The 22,044-nt window shown below is 41.2% G+C and overlaps 1 protein-coding gene across 3 annotated transcripts in view; it reads right to left on the reverse strand.

Annotated features, from left to right (window-relative positions):
* The window catches only part of NPEPPS (aminopeptidase puromycin sensitive), a 75,131-nt gene extending 53,642 nt beyond the window's left edge, over positions 1-21,489 (reverse strand). The window contains exons 1-2 of one of the 3 annotated variants that reach the window (XM_053361121.1): positions 20,651-21,485; positions 8,645-8,729 (exon numbers count right to left, since the gene is read on the reverse strand). In XM_053361121.1, coding sequence (XP_053217096.1) covers positions 8,645-8,729; positions 20,651-21,364 — 799 coding nt within the window. In that variant the 5' untranslated portion in view covers positions 21,365-21,485. Of the gene's footprint in view, positions 1-8,644; positions 8,730-20,399; positions 20,451-20,650 lie in introns of those variants that run through there. The other 2 variants (XM_053361123.1, XM_053361122.1) reach the window with 2 other exon arrangements.
* Positions 21,490-22,044: the final 555 nt, after the last annotated feature.

The following is a 22,044-nucleotide window of genomic DNA, read 5'->3' on the forward strand; positions in this document are numbered from 1 at the left end:
CACAAAATATAGGATGGGCTGAAAATATGCATCTCAGGTGTCAAATGCCAGAGTAAAGAAGTCCGTCTTCAGCATTCACCAAAAACTGTGTAATAAAGTTCCCAGACACACCTCTATGGGGAGGGAGTTCCACAACTTAGGGGTTGCCACAAAGAATACTCTCTCCCAGGGCACCAAGCTGCTGAATGCAGCAGAGCTACCAAGAGGGCACCCTCTGCTGATCGTAACACCAAAGAGAGTCCTGGGGTGACTTTATTGATTATACAAATAATGAGGCATGTGGTAGAATAGTACCCACATTTTCCAGTACAATCTGGCATATATGGAGTACATATTTTATTTTTCCCCTTCCCCTCACTCCCCCTTCCTATAAAGTCCTATAAATTCTAATTGTAACTGATACAAAATACTGTTTACTTATGGTCACCAATCTAAGCAATACACATTACTATACATATTTTCATATCTGTAATAACTTGCAATAATTTGGGTATATACATTTTGACACAACTTTGTTAATCTATTCAGAAACGTTTATCTGAGTTTGTTGTTGTTTTATTCTTATTTTTAATTTTATGTAATTGTTGCAAGTCAAATATTCTAAGGTAACCAAAGATATATCTCAATGCAACCATGTCAAGCAATTTAAATAAAGATGAAAAAGAATAAAACTTTGTTACCCCCTCCCTAAAAAAATCAGAGAGGGACTGTGAAGAAGGAGCCCATCTTGAGACCTGAGTCGTTTAGGGTTTTAAACCAGTACAGTGGTACCTCGGGTTAAGTACTTAATTCATTCCGGAGGTCCGTTCTTAACCTGAAACTGTTCTTAACCTGAAGCACCACTTTAGCTAATGGGGCCTCCTGCTGCCGCCACACCGCCACTGCACGATTTCTGTTCTCATCCTGAAGCAAAGTTCTTAACCTGAAGCACTATTTCTGGGTTAACGGAGTCTGTAACCTGAAGCATATGTAACCCGAGGTACCACTGTAATGTGAGCACCATGAATTGGGCCCAGAAACGAAATGGCAACCAATGCAGACATTTTAAGGCAGGGGTTATATGTGATCTAAATGGAACCACAGCCAATAATCTGGCCAGTGCATTTGGGACCAATTAAAGTTTCTGAGTCATATTTAAGGGCAGCTTCACATAGAATCCACTGCAGTAATCCAATCTGAAAGTTATCAGAGCATGGAGTACAATGGCCAAGTCATTTCTGACCAAAAGGGGCAATAAACTGGTGAACTAGCCTGTGATCTGCTCTTCACAGGGGAGTGCAACCCTGCCCAGGACAGAATGTCTCCCGTCCTCCCGGACATGAGAATTGGAACATATTACAAGTTTGTCTTTACAGGATTAAGTATAATGGCTGGCCCATATTCAGCCCATACTGGATACATAGAATTTTGTAGAACAGTGTTGTTGTTTTTAAATGGAATTTAATGGGCATTCCAGAAAGTTATACAAGGCACATTCAGGCTTAGGCTAAGGATTTATATAAAGGATATTTAATATATCACAGAATCTTGTTTTTTGTTTTATAGCAAAAATATATTAATTAGCTCTTTATATTAAATTCCATAATTACCTGCTCCAAATCAGCATTAAGAACTACATCCCTATGCATTGTGTCGAACCAACGGTCTACCTCATCACCTTATTTCTGACAGCTGACAGCCAGATACCCCCAGAATGTGCAGAAGCAGGATACAATATCAATGCTTCCACATCCCTGGAATTATGTATATAAGAAAGTTGTCGTTCATGAAAACATCAACACTGCCTCCCAAACAGAAGGAACCAAAAACTGCATGCATGCTACCTCAAAACTGGCAGAACAGAGGTGGGAACTCTCAACGAGCTGGGCCTCCTGGCTTAAGCAGAGGTGTAGGTTGGTGCAGCAGATACTCCAGGCTCAGCAAAACAAAGAGCACTTCAGAGGGGCTGACCACAACGCACCTTTGAGCAAGGTGCCTCCATTCCCTTTAACTGTGCTAGACTTGACTCACCTCTAGTAAGACATGTTGATCCAAGTAAGGAAGCACTTCTCAAACTATTGTCCAGGGACCACTAAATGTCTGATGACACCTTATAGCAGCTCACAACATACAAAAATACACAGGCACATGTGGGAGCAGGAGTTGGCTAGAATGGAGGCTGACACATGCAAAACTGGAGAAAAGGAAAAGGAAGGGAAGATGTGGCTGGCTGAATGTAAGGATAGGAAGAAAAACAAATAGAAAGGAGGAACTGAATGAGAGGAAAAGGAGAAGCAGCACTGAACCTTCTTGTCCCTTTAAACACAGCTTCCTTAGAATAAAGGTACATACTTGCTGGTGTGCTTCATAATGCTGCCCATGCAAGACTGAAAGGCTTCCATTCACCAGATAAAAATCAACCTAGTTTTTTTTTTAAGGCAATGTATCATGTTCCTTTAGGTCTTCCACGGATCTACCCAAACACAAAAACACATTTTTTATGGTAGTGCTGGTAAATCCCTCTTATGATTCCCACTAGATACAACCTAGATTAAATTGAAGTAATAAAGGCTGAAGCTACAGATTTAATGATTCCTGTGTGTTAAAACTCAATTGCTTTATCCTTAGAGCCATTCTGAAGGGAGTTATTCTCACCGTTCTATAGACTGAAAACTAGTCCGATAGAGAACAAGGAGCATGAAATGTTTCCGCAGGTTAGGAGCAACATTTTAGACATCTGATATTTTTCAAGTCCTGCCCAAGCTCACCCAGTAAGTCCATTACAGAGCAGGGGTTTGAAACCTCATCTCTCAGGTCCAGTATTCTATTCACTGGCACATACCATCACAGAGCTGGAAAGATAATCTAATTCAAGATCCCCAAAGAAGAATAATCCATTTCACCCTGCGTGCCCTTACCAATCAACTGTATTCTCCTCAAGCCACAACAGAGAAGCAAATGCATTTTTTAAAAATGATACTCTCAGAGCTCCAAGTGAGCTCTCATCACAAAGACAAAAAAAGAGTATTAATAGAAAACCAAAACATTTTGCGGGATAGGCAATCCAAAATCAAACTGTGTGAATCTTGTCTTCTGGTGCGTCATAGGGGAAACCTACTTTTGTGGATCAAATTCCATTTTGTGGATCAAAATGAAAACTTTATGGCAGATAGAATAGCAAAAAGCAGATCTAAACAATTAATCAAATTGATAAGGAAATGTAAGAAATGTCTGTTCTCACTGCCAATGCCTGATAGATCACCTACTGCCTACCCTGTTTCAATACCAAATGTTTTCCACTAAGCTGTGATGTGCAACGTTAATTCTAGGAGTAAAGCAAAGGGCCACACAGGAGGGAACTCCATTACCTGAAAGGATTTAACTTATGAAGGATACCATGATCATCACACCCTGAGAAGCCACAGACGTCAGTTCTACTGACTGGATCCAACTAGCCACTGAGACAGGCTTCCTTATGACAGATCTGGGTCTCACAAAAGCCCAAGTCAGAGGCTGAACAATTCTGATGATAGTGCAGGTATGCATACAACCTGCTCTTCATAGGGTTGCACTCCCTTCTGAAGCTGCAGGTTTGCATGCTGGGAATATTCGTAGGCCCAAATGCACCCTTGCATTTCCATGTGGAGGCAGGAAAGAGGAGCTTCGTCCATTTCCTTGAGAAACCAAACCTGTCCTCAGTTATTCATACTCTGATCACCTGCTTGTTAACTACTATAGCATGCTTTACATGGAAATACACTTGAAGATAGACTAGTTTAGAATGAGACTTACAGGGTACTGACCAAATACAGTATGGATGATCAGATCATATTAAACTAGTTCTTAGCTAGCTGCACTATTTACAAATTTGTTTTGAGGCTCAGCTCAAGTCCTGAACATCTTGGGTCCAAAATATTTTTAGAACTGACTCTCCAAGAACTTCCACCGATCTTCTCAGAAACCTCTCCACCTTCACTTGCGCAGCAGAAGCGTGTGAGAGAGGAGGCCTTTTTTGGTTGTGGCACCAGGTTTGGAATAACTCCCTAAGTTATACTTGACCTAATCACTGCTCACTTTTAGGCAAGTAGCAAAGACTTCTACTACATATCAGCAGTTTTTAGAATATCTTTCTTAGCAATCTTTATTTATAAATTGCCTTAATCCATCAGAAATATGTAAATATTAGAAATTAAACATTTCAGTCACCCTCTATTTTACAGCACAACCACAAGAAAGATAAATTATGCGCCGCTTTTTGTTGGCTGAAAGAATGGATGCTTCTTGAAAACACTGACGTGCTGGATTTAGAAGGTTTTAACAATGTATTTGGGTGGCATGCATATCTGTGGTATGACAAGGTTAAAGCACATAAAGCGTTCAAAAACCATATTGTCAGAAAAGCACTGTTTAATGTTTGGATAAGATATAAGGACTTGCTTGAAAATAAAACCCCAAGGTGGTTGTCACCAATGGAAGTGAAGGCTCAGAAAAAGCTCAATATGGAGGCCAAATGGCCGAAATATTGGGAAATTTTGGAACAAGAGGGAGACAGATTAAAACTGCAGAGTTTTGAAAAATTAAAAAATAGAGTGTGAGATTGGCTTCATTATTACCAGATAATGGAGGCATATAACTTGGACAAAAAATTTGGCTTCCAGGTGGAAAAATCAAAATTGGAAACAGAACTGCTAGATCCTAAAATTAAGAATTTGTCAAGAATGTATAACTTGCTGTTGAAATGGAATACTCAGGATGAAACGGTGAAATCTGCTATGATTAAATGGGCACAAGATGTTGGACATAATATTATGATGGTTGACTGGGAACAGTTATGGACCACAGGTATGAAGTTCACGGCATGTAATGCCTTAAGAGAGAATATAATGAAAATGATATACAGGTGGTACATGACACCAGTCAAGCTTGCAAAAATCTACCATTTGCCCGATAATAAATGTTGGAAATGTAAAGAGACTGAAGGTACATTCTTTCACCTTTGGTGGACAAGCCCAAGGATTAAGACTTTCTGGGAGATGATCTATAATGAAATAAAAAAGGTATTTAAATATACCTTTCTGAAGAAACCAGAGGCCTTTCTCCTGGGCATGGTCGGCCAATTGGTGCCAAAGAAGGATAGAACTTTCTTTATGTATGCCACAACAGCAGCAAGAATACTTATTGCAAAGTACTGGAAGACACAAGATTTACCCACCCGGGAAGAATGGCAGATGAAGGTGATGGACTACATGGAACTGGCGGAAATGACTGGCAGAATCCGAGACCAGGGAGAAGAGTTGGTGGAGGAAGATTGGAAGAAATTTAAAGACTATTTACAGAAACATTGCAAAATTAATGAATGTTAGAAGGATGTTGGAATGATGTTATGTGGCTTTAGCAGAAATGTTATAAAGGATTTGGGAAAAACTGACTGTTAATTGGTGAAAGGAGGGAAAGTAAAGATACATTATATTAAGATAAATTACAGGACAAAAATTTGAAAAGATGGAAAGGATTTGCTGAAACAGATAATCGAACTAGAATACAAAAAAGGGAGGTGTGAGGAGGTCAAGGAAATAAGCTAATGAAAGATAAGTTATGGGAAGATGCGCTGTATTCTTCTTTTTTGCTTTTTTTAATGGATTTTATTTTTTTGTGTTTTTTCTTTCTTTTCTCATTCTTGTTTTTTCTTTATTGTGATGTGTTGTATTGTTTCTGTTTAAAATGGTGTTTTTTGTTTTTTCTTTCTGTAACCTTTAAAACTTTAATAAATATTAATTAAAAAAAGAAAAAAGAAAGATAAATTATGCTTTGAATTTTGCAAAAGCTTTTAATACAGATATGGCTTGGCAAGGCCTTCAGAACCGGAGCATGACAACACTGAGAAAGCCAGAACAGGAAGTTCTACAATGGCAAAGTTTCTGGTCAGCTAACTGTGGAAAGATACAGAAAGGTAGCCGTGTTGGTCTGCCATAGTCAAAACAAAAAAAAAAAATTTCTTTCCAGTAGCACCTTAAAGACCAACTAAGTTAGTTCTTGGTATGAGCTTTCGTGTGCATGCACACTTCTACAGATACGTATCTGAAGAAGTGTGCATGCACACGAAAGCTCATACCAAGAACTAACTTAGTTGGTCTTTAAGGTGCTACTGGAAAGAAAAAAATTTTTTTGTTTTGACTGTGGAAAGATAAAGCATATAGTTCCAGTACAGATGTAACAATCCCAATATTTTAACCACCATTGTGAGATTATGAGGGGATTGCAGGATAGCTTACTAGATCTTTCTGGCCCCTTGCTTCCCACAAGAATTCCCCTGCACAGCCAGTCTTAATTGTGGTTCCATGTTACATCAGCACTAATAGTAATCACAGATGATGCTAATGAGGTTCTCTCAACCATGGGAAAAACCTCAAATCCTGGTCTCAGCTCTTGGTTAAAAGGTAACCCTAATTTAAGGCTGGGAAGAGAAATCGCACTTGAGGAGGGAAGGAGCATGCAATCCCATTGCTCCCACTATTTTAAAGTGTCACTACTGTTTTTAAAAATATGCTACTTTTGTGTAAGTCTTGCAAAAAAGGGGCATATACATTCACAAGTAATAGTAGCAATAAATAATATATTTTTTAAAAAATTATCTGTCTGATGCATTCCATCCAACAGTCAACCCCGTCCCTCATGGTTAATATACCTGCTTCTGAGTACAGGTGATGGAGAACTGAATTCAGCTGGAGGGCCAGATTCTTCTCTCTTCCCCAAGGGATGAAAGGTGGTCAAAATCCCCACTCCCCATTGGCTGCATAAGGAACATACTTTTGGCACACATGCAAAATCCCTGCTTGACTGAGCTTTCTGGTGCCCACCCATGTGTTCTCACCAGATATAATGTGCTTTGAGCTTTGCAGAGAATCCAAAAACCCAGATGTGTTCCTGTCAGCTCAATTGTACTAACATAGATTTAAACAGGCAGGAATCTGCCCACCCGCCCCTGTTCAATTTTGTTAAAATTCTCAATGGGGAGAGAAAAGGAGATTTCAGCAGGTGGAAAGGTCACCTGGAATCCTCTTCCACCCCCCATATCACCTTTTGTATGTTGAAGTTATATATAAATGGCATAGGACTGGCTGACTGAGAGAGACTAATTGATTGTCTACTACAATCCCTTACTGTGAGGCAGACCACAATCATGGAATCCACTGCAGTAAGATGTAGCAACCAACCTGGATGACTTAAAAGAGGACATAACCATGCATGATAAGCTCATAACTTTGTCATGATGGCTATGTAGTACTTTCAGTGTTAAGAGGCAATGCTTCTCTGACCACTACTTTCTGGGCATTACAAGCAGGAGAGCTACTGTGCGTATGAGCTACCCATAGGCTCTGGTTAGCCACTGTGAAAATAGTGCTGGACTAAATGGGCCTTTGGCCTGACCCAGCAGGGCTCTTCTATTCTTATGCTGTAACTACCACACACAACCACTGCAGTTCAATCCAGTGTGTCACAAAGAGCAGTTGCACCATAAAAAGCTATCCACAAAACAAACCAGTTTCAGATTACTCATTCAAGTAATCCAAGTCACACATTCCAGAGGAGGGTGGATCATTGCCCAAGTTAAATCCTGATCAAAAAGTCATCTCTAGGGCATGTTAAATAGGCATTTTATCGAAGGCTGGCCTACAAACTTACAACCATCCAAAACAAATGTAGTCTACCAACCATCTGTGCTTGACAGTCAGACACTCAACAATTCCCCTGCAGCAACCAAAACCAGTTTTGCATCACTAGTGTAACACCATACATGGCTGGTAAACTATACCCAGTTTTCAAGATCACATGTTTGTAGACTTGGTACAAAGTATGCAGCAGCTGAAAATACTGAGGTGATGGTGCTGGCAGCCACAACAATGCCTCCTTAATCAAGCATCTTCACTTTCTTGAAGAACTGGGGCAAGCCATAATCTTATTAAACCCAAGATTTTTATCACAATGCCCCAGTTCTCACGTAGCACTAAGCCAAACCATGGCTAAGCATGAATTAACAAGCTGCATAATATGACAGAGGAAGATGTTTTAAAGAAAAATAAGTTATAATGGCCTGGTTACACATAAGACCAAGCCAAACGATGGCTCCATATGCATGAGTACACAAAGTGAAAACTAAAGGCATTTTACTCTTCCCCAGGCCCAGCTGCTGCATATCTCTCCCAAAGAAACCATGAGCAGTAAGGCAAGAACAAACCTTGGCTACTACACAGCTTGCGGTTTGTTTAGAGTGAGATAAACTATGAGCCCATGTTCACATATAACACTAAGTCAAACCATGGGTTTGCTTTGGGTAATGTGACAGCAGTAAAACCAGGGGAGGAGCAAAGCAGCTGTGAAATTTTCATTCTGTGTACCCAACACACTTGGATATTCATACTTAGCCATTTTTTAGCTCAATATTATGCACAAACCAAGTCATTATCTCTTTTTTACTTGAATACATTTTCCTTTCTAATATGCTGCGGATTTTAGACATCATCCAAAATGTAGAAGGGAGAGATTACTTTAAAGTCACTATGTCAAAACAATCTGGAAACACTTGCTATACAACTAAATTCATTATTTGATCAATATTGCATCTGGAGACTGAACATACAGAAGCTGCATGCAAATTCCCTCTTACCTTCATCTCCCTCCGGTGCATAGGAAGCTGTAATGATGTCGATGTCAGCACAATTCATCACAATCTGATTAGTCGCCTGCTTCACCTGTAAAATACACATTCAACTTTATACCTTAATGTTTCATTTAACATTGAGTACGGTAACAATTAAAAAAAAAAAAAAGTCTGGCAAGCTGTTGAAGTGAACTTTTAAAGCTGCTTCAATGCAAATAAAACCCAAGACCACTATTCTTCCATTCACACCTACAGCATTTCCACAGGAGTGATTGTTTACAACATAGTGAACAATCATTATATTTATAACTTTATAGCGAGTATTACAATCTCACAATGAGCAACTTGCTCAATACAGAATATTCCCTCTGGATAAGTAGTTTATCATACCTAAAGGAGAGCAAGGATTTCACAGATGGCTGGAAAGTCAACTGGAATCTGCAACCTAAGCTACCCCACAACACTGTATCAGCTAGGATTGGGAAAAGTCCAAAATTGTGGTCACACAAGTGCCTAGAAGTTTTAAACTGATACTCAGAAATCCAAAATAATTTTTCAGCTCTCTACATGCTGGTGCCTCTACAGGAAAAGCTGATTTTCAGGAAACTGGTTGTTTATTTTAACCCACATTATTCTTGCTATTTGAAATTAGTTCCTTTAAAAAAATCTGATTTCAGTGCTTAGTTGGCTAAAATACTATTCAAGTTTTGCATGCACCACAGTTATTGTTATTATTTATTGAATTTCTATACCACCCTTCATCCAAGAATTATAGGGTGGTTTACAATATAAAAATACAAAAATGCATACCAAAGTAACAAACAAGAACAATACCACCACAGTATTATTATTATTAAAAAGCCACGAATCCCCAAATGATACAAATTTGTTCAAATCTCAATAGTGAATTCAGAAGACTAGCATTCCCATCAACACCCATGCCCCCCCCATACAGTTGCATAGTTACTATGCATTGAAAACCAACTGGAATTAACTGACAGATCCAACACATGAAGGCCCCAACAACCAATGCTTGTCAGACAAGTTAAATTTTCAGTCTATCCAACAAGACTCCTTTAGCTAACTAGGTCCACTCAAATATCAAGCCAAGGCAACTATATAGCATGTCAATAAAGAGAAACAGCGAATCCATATTTGACCCAAAGGGAATGGTACCACATTTAACTTTAAAGATATACCGTATTTTTCGCTCTATAAGACGCACCAAACCATAAGACGCACCTAGTTTTTGGAGGAGGAAAACAAGAAAAAAAATATTCTGAATCTCAGAAGCCAGAACAGCAAGAGGGATCGCTGCGCAGTGAAAGCAGTGATCCCTCTTGCTGTTCTGGCTTCTGGGATAGCTGCGCAGCCTGTATTCGCTCCATAAGATGCACACACATTTCCCCTTACTTTTTAGGAGGGAAAAAGTGAGTCTTATAGAGCAAAAAATACGGTACCTTTAACACCCTACACCAGAGGTGGCTTCCCATCAGATCCAGCCAGCATGGGCAATGGTCAGAGCGATGGAGTTAGGAATCCAACATCTTGAGTGCCAAATGTTAGCCACCCCTGCCCTACACACTCCAGAACATATAATATATGAACAACCAATATGTGGCCCTGAACAACATGAGAGGCTGTTTTTGAATGTACCTTCATTGTCATTTAAATGTGATAATATGTTAATATTCTTGCAAACACACAACAGTGCCTTTCAAGAGTGTGTGAAGCACCAGAAAACATTTACAGGAACCAAGTTAATGGTTACATATAATTAAATGTTCAGCCCCATGAAGATCCAGAAACAAGGCATCAACAAATTATGCACACAGGCAGCAGTTTATACAAAATGCGAGCTTGTGAAAATGGACTCATGCTAGCAGGAGTCAAATTGATTTCAATAAGGCTTCACTTACATGATACGCTCAGGATTAAATCTTGTTTGAGAGCAACAAAAGCAAGTATCGAAATGCAGTTCAACATACGACATTTTATATTGCAGGCAAATAGAAAATGCAGACATTAAATGCTTTGCAGGGAAGCAGATACATTAAGGAAAGAGCTATGCAATGGTGATTAATATTTGAAAGCCTCTTACAGAACTGGAAAATTTGTTTTCTGGAAAGCAGCTAGTACAAACATGAATACTGACATGTGAACTATTTTTTTCAAAAAAAAATCAAGTAATTAGAACAGAAACTATGGATTGTATCCAACTAAGTTTTACTCAGACCAGACCCACTGAAATTTATGGATCTGGGTTAGCCATGCCCATTAATTTCAGTTATACTCAGAATATAACTAATGTTGGGTACAACCCTGTATGTTCATCAAAAACATTCACTTCCAGTTTTCCTGCAACAACACCTCAAACAGTGAATAATTACTGGAAATACTAATGGCATTCTTGATTACATCTATTAACAGGGGCAGCCTGTCCAATTTCAGCAGCTGAGGTGTAATAGGAAGGTGCTGCCCTGCCTATGCACTGCCTGCCTCCCCCCTTGCCACCTCCACCAAAGCCTTGCTGACCAGGGTTCTGCAGCTGCAGCTTCCAAGGTTCTGGCGAGATTGCCCAATGTATCCAGAGGCATCTGTGAAATATTGAGGGCTCTCATGAGATCTCATCAGAACCCACTGCAACCACTTCTTGCTTCTCCAGCGGGAAAGGTGCATCCATGGATGTGCCCCTTGGATTCTGCTGCCTGAGGTGCCTGCCTCATAGACAGGCCAGCCCTGACTATTAAGGAAACATGTGATAGCTTTAACAACTGTAGGGAATATCAGTTTTCTACAAAAAGAAATGCAAGTTTTAGAAAAAATGCTGAGAACTGAGAGCAAAACAAAGTTTTCCCATTACTACACTGCATGCACAATACAGAATCCCCATGCACCGGTGAAAACATTTTTAATAAAATGAGAAGTCTGTGTTCATTATTATAGAACCTCATGTTGATATTTTCAGCAGCAGTAGCCAGCTGTGGTCAAGTGGATTGAATGTGGAGTCTGTATGTTATTCAATAGAAAGTAGTCAATGTGGTACCCTCCAGAGGTTCTTTACAACTCCTGTCTTCCTTGCAATTGGCCATCCTGACTGGGGTTGATGAAAGCTGTAGTACACAACATCTGGAGGGCACGACGCATAGCACAACTGCCACGGGGCTAAAAAATACTCTCCCAAAGTCACTCTCTGAATTTAGCTATGTAGATAGGACTAGAGCAACTATAACAGAGCACACCAATTTCCTATCCCGTGGCACTAGTCCAAGAGGATACCATGGTTGATGGTATCAAAATTCACAGAGGTTGTGAAGCAGAAGCAAGGTTGCACTTCCCATGTACTGCTCCTATAATCTGAATAACTTTAACAGAGCAATGGGGAACCTGTGGCCCTCCAGATGTTGTTGGGGCCCCACCCAGCTTGGCCAATGGTCAAAGATGATGGCAGCTATAATCCAGCTATTTTTGGAGGGCCACAAGTTCTGTATCCTTGCTTTTAATAGTTAGCCTTTCATTATATTTTATATTACACCATCTTCTATTATAATATGTTCTATTAACATTTTAGGTATATTTTAGAGATAGATAGACTTTTATATAACAGCAATCTATGTGTGGATAATTGGTGTGTTGAACTTTAAAACACACAATAACTTTAGCCTAGGATATATCCTTCTTTATATTCTCTCTTATGCATTATGCTCTTCAAAAGAGGATCTGTTCCCTTATTCATTAAAGTATGGATGAGGACAAAGTTCTAAGAGAAGAAGTAGCATGTAGAGGCCAGAAGAGTGAGCAGTGAGATGAGCAGCTAATCCCTCAATCAGAATTCACCACTGCTTACAACTTTATAGTCCATGCCAGACAGCTAGCCCTCCCAATATATTGGACTGTGACCAAGTTATTTATTCTCCAAAATACATGAAATCAAACCGATTTCCACCCAACAACAGAAAGAGCTTTGTAAGATCACATCTGTGAACAAATGAAAGCAGTTACAGTAATTATAAGGCCTTATCTAGGCAACCACATTTTCCCACTGATTTGCATCCAATGTGGATTATAGTATCCAAGCAGTAAATCTGCTAATAGAAAACAAAGCAACAGCTTCCTCCGCTCAAGACTCCTGTTCTATGCAGGAAAAGAATGCAATTCAGCATTCAGATGACAGTTTGACAATCTTTGTCAAAGTCAATTCCTATGCAAAAGTTGTTCTTAAACTTGTATAACCACTTGGCTGAGTTTAACTAATTACAACGTTGCTGACATCAGGAATTTCAGAGGTTGGAGGGCCAAATCTGCCTAGATCTAGAAATAATGGACCAACAGGCTAGACACGAATGCCAGGAATTCCAAGATATCCTGCCTGAAATATTGCTACCTACAAAAGACAATTCGTGAGTATTCAAAGATCTATTTTAGGTATGCCCAAGTACCTTTGCATACCTAGTAATATTTTTTTCTCTTTGAATAGCAAAGCACCCTATACTATAACACAAACAACTTCTAAAAATCCCCAGATTATCAAAAATCATTTGTTATGTGGCATAAGAAGCTACAGCTCAAGGAAACCGTCAAACATCCTTTTTAAGTGTGTGGAACTAGTTGTGTGGATCTTTGGATCCCAGCCATTCCCCTAGTTACTGTAATTTTCAGAACCTCTGGAGGAAACGTATTACTGTGTTAAAATTTTTGACCTTCAACTATTGCCCAACCAGTGTACAAATATATTGCACGCACACAGTCGAAGATATTCAGCATCTTAAACAGACTGAACTGAAACACAAAATTAACACCTAATCAGCATGATCTACAAACCTGGCAGATACTGAACAAGCAAGCTATAAAAAGCAGCAGGCAGGTTAAAGTTTACTAAGTACATCAGCATATCCTTCAGCTAAATCAGAAGACCAATGAGACACTACAAATGAAGAGCTTTAAAAGGTCCCTTCCTTTGTCTAACCTTTAAGGTAGAAGATGCCATTCACAATCTGACATTTTCCTGACAGCTTATATGCATAGCAGAAACCTACCCTATTATAGTTTGGAGGGCATTATTTTACAGTTGCTCACAAAGTTAAAGTCAGCTTCCAACGTAAGGGAAGGCACCCTTAATACCTGGTACCCTTATTCTCATAGAATACGTCACACCATAAAAATGCTTTGGCTCTAATACAGGCTTGCAATACAGTTTCAAGGTCAAAGGTGAAATTAGTTTTCTGGTCCAGTATTGTTGGGAACAGCTCTCCAAAGACTCAGTAAGGCTGGGAAAGACCTCTGCCTGTGTTTTGAACTGGACATTCAGAACTAGCCATGAAGTTACATATCTCCTCCTTCCCTTCCCGAATCACCTACTACTAAATGTTTATCCATACAAAAAGATTTTACACTGTTTCAAAAATCTGTTCAAGGCAAGGACCTCCACAAACCCCCTGTGGGAGGAATTCTGCAAATTAATAAAAAAGTATCCATGATCCTTTGATGTCTAAACCTCATACAGAGCAGGTAGCACAGCAAGGTGTTTGCAACTGAGCACTGAGAAGGATATGAGGTTATAAACACTTTGGGGTTTTAAGTTTATGGCTTAGTTTACTATCTGAATCATTGCTTAACAGTGGTAAACCAGTGCTTACCATTGATGCATCATTCCCTCAAGTCCCTCCAAATGGACATTTTTTCTTCCCATCTGATGTTGCAGGAAAAGCCAGCAGCATCTCCTTTCTGCTGCATCTCCCAAATGCCCAGTGGGAAAGAAATCATTTCTCTTTTCTGCCACAAAGGTTTTTTTGTGCATGAAAGTAGAGGTGGTCATTGGCAGAAACAGCGCTTTCACAGAAAGTACAGGAGTGCTCACCAATGGGGAAAGCCAGTGTAAGAGTTTATGGAATCCTGCCTCTGTACTGTGCCTCAAGAGTTGTTGTTTTTTTAATTTCAAAGATAAGAGTATTTTAGTTTCCAGGATAAAAAGAGGAGATACCTTATGAAAGAATGGAGCCAGAGACTTTTTAAACTTAGCATAAATACTGCTGTTTGCATTACAATCCTATGTTTTTGCTGTTGTGATTCCGTTTATGTTGCTTATATTTTAGATAATTTTACAGTGTTTAAATGTTGTTAAGCTGCAATGAGAAAATACTGTATTTTTATGGACAAATTTATTAAATATACATATCTACTCAGAGCTTCCATTAATCTCACTGAACCTATTTCCAGGAAAGTTGTTTTTTTTTAAGGTAAAGGACCCCTGGATGGTTAAGTCCAGTCAAAGGTGACTATGGGGTTGCAGTGCTCAACTCGCTTTCAGGCTGAGGAAGCCAGCGTTTGTCCACTGACAGCTTTCCGGGTCATGTGGCCAGCATGACTAAACTGCTTCTGGTGCAATGGAACACCATGATGGAAGCCAGAGTGCACGGAAATGCTGTTTACCTTCCCATCACAGCAGTACCTATTTATCTACTTGCACTGGCATGCTTTCGAACTGCTAGGTTGGCAGGAGCTGGGACGGAGCAGCAGGTGCTCACTCCATCACGGGGATTCGAACCACTGACCTTCCAATTGGCAAGCCCAAGGGGCTCAGTGGTTTAGACCACAGTGCCACCCGCGTCCCTCCAGGTAAGTATATCCAGTACCGTAGCCATAATAAATTGCCTTATCAACAAAGAATTGTGTTTTCATGGTTCTTCAACAAAAAATGAAAATGTTGCACAACAACTGTAATGGGTCACTAGACACGGAAGTATTTTTGTGGCTACCAATAAACTTAGTGATTGTGTTAACATACTATTGGTGTATGTGCCAATTTATTACACTTAAACACACCACAGCATTGGGTTTTTCTTCCCAATATGCCAAGTTTTTTACCAAGTAGAAAAACAAAGCAGTGCCAAAATGAAAGGCTGAAAATAAAGTGTAACTCATTTACCAGTCATTGAAATAATGTGACTTGCCACAGCATCAATAATAATCAAATATCTGATGATCAAAGTTTCCTGTTCTCTAGAGCTGGTATGAACAAGAGAGCTGCCAAAGCAAAGAGTTCAATTAAAAAGCTTATATGCTTGGCCACTTAGTGTCCTAAAATGAGGTTACAAGCACCGTTTAGCATATCTCATTGGAAACTGAAGTGCATAAGTTGTCACCAATGGAAACTCTCTGCAACAGCTGAACTCCTATTACAAGTCTCTTTCACTTGATAAGTGTGTTGACCTTCTGCTAATCTGGTGCTTAAATTGGTGGGTTAACATTATGGTTTTCAGTTGTTCTATGATTGTTCATTGACCTTGTGAAATAGTAGAGGAAATTACACTTTCAAGACACAGCTGAAAATGTTTCCTTCAACGTTTGGCTAACTCCAAGTTACTCAGGTGGCAACATTTTATTACTTTTTTATTATTAACCTTTGTATCTCATGCTCTATGCAAGGAGTTTAGGGCAACATGCACAGGGATTTATCCTAACAGCCTTGTGAGATAGTGACTGGCCTAAGGTCATGCAATGTGCTTCATGGCTCAGTGGGGATTTGAAGCCAGGTCTCTCTAGTCAAAGTCCACTACCCCCACTGTTCACTATACCACACTGGCTCCCTTTAACCTTCAAGTGAGAAAGTATTTTGTCCCAGGACTTAGCATGAACCTGTGCAGTCACAAAGCAATACTGGCTTTCTCCCAAATTACTGCTGGTTTCAGGTCCTGTAGATTAGGATGTATCGCAATCATCATTCACAAGACACTCAACATTATTAGGTTAGGTTTGTTTTTCATTTCTACACACACTGAAAAATACAAAATCAAGAGATATTCTAAGTTATTTTCAGATCATTCTGACCTCCCTTCTAATAGGAGGTTGAGTCAAATTAGACACACTGACCACAACAGAAATATATTACTCCCATTTTCCTCCTGGGGATTTGTTCAAAATCACCAAGCAAGTGCAGGGTCAATCTGTAACTTGAATCAAGGCCCCAAGACATACTGTAGGCACTGGGCCACATTATAAGCTGCTAGCATATACCTAAGCACATATTCTGACCCTTCTTATACAACTGAAGGCTTTCAAGATAAATTTTAACTTAAGACAACTGTCAGGAATGCTTCAGAAAGTAACTTAAGTGTGTTAAGCACACACATTCGGATTCCTGAACATTACCTCAAGATACTTTAAAACAGCAATTTCAGAAATTCCCCAGAATTTCCCCAAACTATGAAATGGAACTTGCTAAGTTTAAGCTAAATCATGTACATTAGTTCTCCACAAACTGCCCATTTCAGAAACATTAGCTTTTATAACTACTGGAAACATTCTCAATTCTATGCTAGGGCTCAAACAGGGAAAATGTTATTGTCTCTTATTTTAAGTGTGTTATCAGCCACAAACTACAGCACATTTTGAAATGATTTTTACAAGTGTCAAAAGCCAGTCACAGGGTGCTAGCATAATTGACCAAGGAACCTTTGCAGCAAGGTGGAGGGGAAATAATTAATACGCCTTGTTCAATCTTGGCTACTTTCCATCCTAATTTAACACCCAACATTTGCAAGTGTCACCACACTTATTGAACACATTTGCTTGAGAAATCATGTTTTTATTTAACTGAACTGGTGGTTCGTTTATAGCCTCATTCTCTTCCCTTCCTCCCACCCAACCCCCATCAACAGACATACCACAGTCCACAGTTAACTTGGAAACATGCACACCATTCTCTGCTGGAGTTGTTTTCAAAATCAGAATCATTTTAACAACTTGCATTCCATTTCCCTGCACGTTGTCTCCATGGTATTTACACAACTGGTCACCTTTCAGTGTTTCCTGCTCTGCTTATGTAGCCAAATACGCTCGCTCAACACTTCAAAGTGAAATTTGCTCCTGCTGAGACACAAAGCCAGTTATGGACAAAACAAATTTTCTCCATCCCAGTCAGTTGGGGCTCTTTCTGGACACTGCTGCCTTCTGAATAATGGAGTTTAACTTGTCTTTTAATATCTATAGTGTCTTGAAAATAACTCCCCTTATAAATAATTCAGTTGGTTTGCATGTACCCTTAAAGGCTGAAACAACTAGTTTGTATTGCAAACTAGCTCACTTGAATGCTCTTGCAGATATGCTCTTGCTGAATGAAAGGAAACTATCAAACCTTTTTTAAAACACCAAGAACAACACCACCTATGATTTCTAGACATGGCTTCAATGTCATGGCTGAACTATCTGGTCGGGACTTAGAATTGAAGCACTCTTGTGGGGTATTTTAGTACCAGCCTGAACCAGGAAAAGTCCCAGGCTCCTGGTGATCCATCTGCCTGAATTAATGCTGAAATCTAAGGAATTGCTGAGTCATATGAAATATACATTTTTCCAGTATGATTATAGCATGTTTGAAACTTTCCAATTTTAAATGTCAGTCTAAAGACCAGCAAGTAGAAACTAAGTGCAAATAAACATTACAGGACATAGGTTTGTATTTTAGCAAAGTTTTGGAGACTGCCGTATTAGCTAAAGGAAATAGAAGCAATTAAAAAAAATTATATTTCCTTCCTATCTGTAGTGCAATCTTAATCATGTCTACTCAGAAGTCAGGCCTATTCAATTCAATTGGGCCTGGTCCCAGATAAGTATGGATAGGATTGCAGTCTTAATAACTTTTATTCACCAACAGTTCGGTAATCTTCAAGGTTCTCAACAGTCCCAGAAATTCTCTCCAGTTTATATCATGCCATCCTCCCCAAATCTAAAATACGCCAGAAATAGAACTAGTTTAGCATACAGTACTCCTCTTGACCGAATTATGCCCCAGGAGACTTAACCAGCCTTACTCATGAAGGATTCATTATTAATGACAGGGTTTTAGAACTCTATGACAAAGAGCTGTGTTACAAAGAACTGAGGCTCTTCCTGGTATCTTAAACTGTACCTTATTCATTTGAATGATCCCAGATTAGGAAAGAGCCCAGAGAAATCTAGCAAACTGCATTCCTCACACACCTGTTTTCAAGGAAAACTGTCCTCTATATTAAAAGAAACCTGATGTCATGATTGTGTATTGCACAGACATTTTCTCAGATAGGTAGCTGAAATAAGAAGCAGGCCTATCAACATCTATCCCATCTGCATTTTAACATTGTGCAGAAACTTTACCCAAGAATCATCCCACTGTTCTGCTGACTGAAATCAACAATCCCAAATCTAAGAAAAAACAGCAGTGTTACTACAATACTGAGGAAAAAGTAAAAAATACCGACTACAAAACCAATATCAGCAACACAAAACACACATTTCTTCAGGCTTTGTTATGATTCTTGCCCTACGGGAATGTAAGGCAATGGATAAAGATCACTAACAGGATTCCTTAGTTCTAGTTACAGGTAGGTAGCCCTTTTGGTCTGCTGTAGTCGAAACAATTTTTTTAAAAAAAAAATCCTTCCAGTAGCACCTTAGAGACCAACTGTTTCAGTGTATCTGAAGAAGTGTGCATGCACACGAAAGCTCATACCAAGAACAAACTTAGTTGGTCTCTAAGGTGCTACTGGAAGGAATTTTTTTGTTTTGTTAGGATTCCTTAGGAGAGACACATGGAAAGAAAGAGCATCACAAGAATGTGTACCAAGACATAAGGAAACAATTCCACTTGCATCTCTTTCCTAAGCTCTACTCACTTCCACACCTAATAGGCGGACTATCACATAACTTGAAACTGACTGCAGATACAAACAACCTACTGAAAGATACATACTCCATTCCACTACCTTTCACATCACACAAAAGCCCTACTGCTGAGCAAGGCACTCCTTCATCTGCTCATGTTATTCCCTATTAAGGAAGCCCTAAAAAGCATGAACCAACAGTCCCCCATCTCTTACCCTGAGTCCAAGAGGAATGTCCTGCACATATAATTCTCAACATGACACTCATTGGCAAAAGTCTCCCAAGCTCAGCACTCTTTTATAAAAAAAAACCTTTCCAAAGAAAGTTCCTGCCCTTAATTCTAAGAGAAGACATGCCAAACTCATGGTTTGCTCTTTTATAATTCTGATCCAAAATAATTGAATATTGCCCATCTGAGGTCATTTTGCTACAAATTTTACACCACTTACTTGAATCTCCTTGCATAGTCAAAGATACACCATATGTCATGAATCCAAGAAGAACCTCAATCACAAATTCCTCAAGTAATTGTTCCCATCCTAACTAAGAAACCTTCTCCAAACCTACAGGACCAGAGATAAAAAACTGCTAACATCAGGATTCCCCAACCTATTCAATCTTACAAGAATGTATCCACCCCTTATGAATTAGACTTCCTCATTAAAACCAGAAAATCTTCTCAACTTCTTGAAGAAGCCAAGAGGCCACCTCCCATCCTAGAGATCATGTCCTTCACTCCTGGAAACACACTTATCTTAGGCAAGTTTCACCCAATCTGGAAGTGTACTTCCCAACAGCACACTCAAAGAACAGATCTCCCTCTTTCACCAAAGGCAGGCATACCTTCCCACTCAGGTAAGTCTTAACTCCCCCCCCCCCCAAAAAAAAACCACCACCAACAACAACACAACGCACACACAATACAAAATCTCAGAAGAGCAGTAACCACTAACCTTCTCGGGAGGCTGCCCACCAGAAACATGATCCAGAATCAGCCCAACAGGTACCACTGTCCCCCAAAATACTCCATCCCACCCCTACACTTCATAGAAACCCTTCTCCCCTTTTTACTCGTGCACCTTCTTCCCATCCCTGCTGCCCAAGCCCCACACCCGACGCTTACCCCAATTCTATCCATCACGGAGCTATTCGCCCGCATTCCTCCTCTTGGGGCCAACTCCCCACCTTCTTCCCCGGGCGCACCTACCCTACACCACACACCGGGGCCTTCCAAGCCACAGTCACCATCGCCCGCCCCGAACCCTACACGCACTCCTTTCCCCACCCCAAGCCCACACGTTCACCCTCAGATCTTTACACACATACACGCGCGCGCGCTCGCCTCGCCTCGCCCACTTCCAGCCCCGCGTTTACCTCCACGGCGGCCTCGAGTTTCCCCTCGAAGGTGAAGTCGATAAGGTCAGGCTTGAGGCAGAGCCCGTAATTGATGGGGCGCACCTCGCCCGGGAGCCGCTCGAAGGGCCGCTTCTCCGGCATCGCGGCGGCGGCGGCGGCAGCGAGACGGCAAGAGAAGGTGGCTGAGGAGAACGACGAGGCGGCGGCGACGGCGACGGCGGCAGCAGAGGTTGCTGCTGCTGCTGCTGCTGCTACTGAGGCGAAGGGGGAGGCCCAGCGCGCGCGCGCACTGAGGGGGAGGCAGCGACCCCCCAGTGACAGAAGGCGGAGACCGAAGCCAGGAGGCGGAGGAGGATGGGGCGGAGCAGGCCGCACCTGTCCCAACCGAGAGAGAGAAGGGGCGAGGGCCTCCCGCGAGCGAGCCAAGTTGACCTGCTGTGGGTCGTCGTGCTGCTGTCGCTGCTGCCTCCGCCGCCACCCTCCTCCTACCTCTTTAGACGGCCGTGGATAGGACTGCCTCCACTGCGCGTGCGCGCTCCAACTTTCTCTCCTCCCCTTGGCCTCGCGCGCTTGTGCCCCCTCCCGGCCGAGGAGGGGAGCGGGGAGGCGGAGGGCGCTCGCGACGTGACGCACGCGCCGGAGCGCCTGCGCGCTGGTGGTAGTGGAGGGCGGCGGCGGTAATCGCGAGGCGCCTGAGAGGAAGAGAGCTAGGAGACGTCTACCACGGGCCATTGGGATTCGCCCGCGCCTTTTCCTCCCTGTTGTTGTCCGAGCTTGGCTTTTTTCTTTCTTTCTACGGCGGGTGAGGGGGAGGGGACTCGCGTGACGGACAAGTCTCGTGGCAGATACGTCAACTAGTAAACCGAAGCAAAGGTGGGGGGGCGGAAGGGGAGAGATAGGGGGCGGGGAGGGCATGGTCGCTGCTCGCGCACGCGCATTGCGATAGAGAAGACGCTCCTTTTCTGAGGGAGGGAGGGAGCGGCGGTTTGTCGCGAGCGCATCCTCGCCTTCCGCCGCCGAGACTAGAGGAAGAAATGCGGCACGCGCGGGTCACGTGGTGCCTCCGCTCATCTCCTCGCAGCTGTCTCCCGAGAGCTTAGCGCGGCGGCCGCCGCCCCTCTAGCCTTCAATTCTCTGCAGAAATGAAGAACAGCAACGACAAAAAGACCAGAAAAAAGGCACCCCGGAAAATAACGTTTTGCAAAAAAAAAAAAAAGCCTACACGCGCCTGTACAAATAAGCATCAGGAAAAAGCATAATTAAGGAAAACCTTTGGCTTGTTGGGTTTATGATTTTTTTTTAGTTATGACAGCATAATTAGGTATTAAAGCAGACTTTGGTTTTTTTATCCCAGATCTCCCATAAGTATTTTGAGTGGGCGCAGTTTTATGTTTGGAAGAGCCGGATGAGTA

This window comes from Podarcis raffonei, chromosome 13 (assembly GCF_027172205.1).
Source record: "Podarcis raffonei isolate rPodRaf1 chromosome 13, rPodRaf1.pri, whole genome shotgun sequence".
NCBI lineage: Eukaryota > Metazoa > Chordata > Lepidosauria > Squamata > Lacertidae > Podarcis > Podarcis raffonei.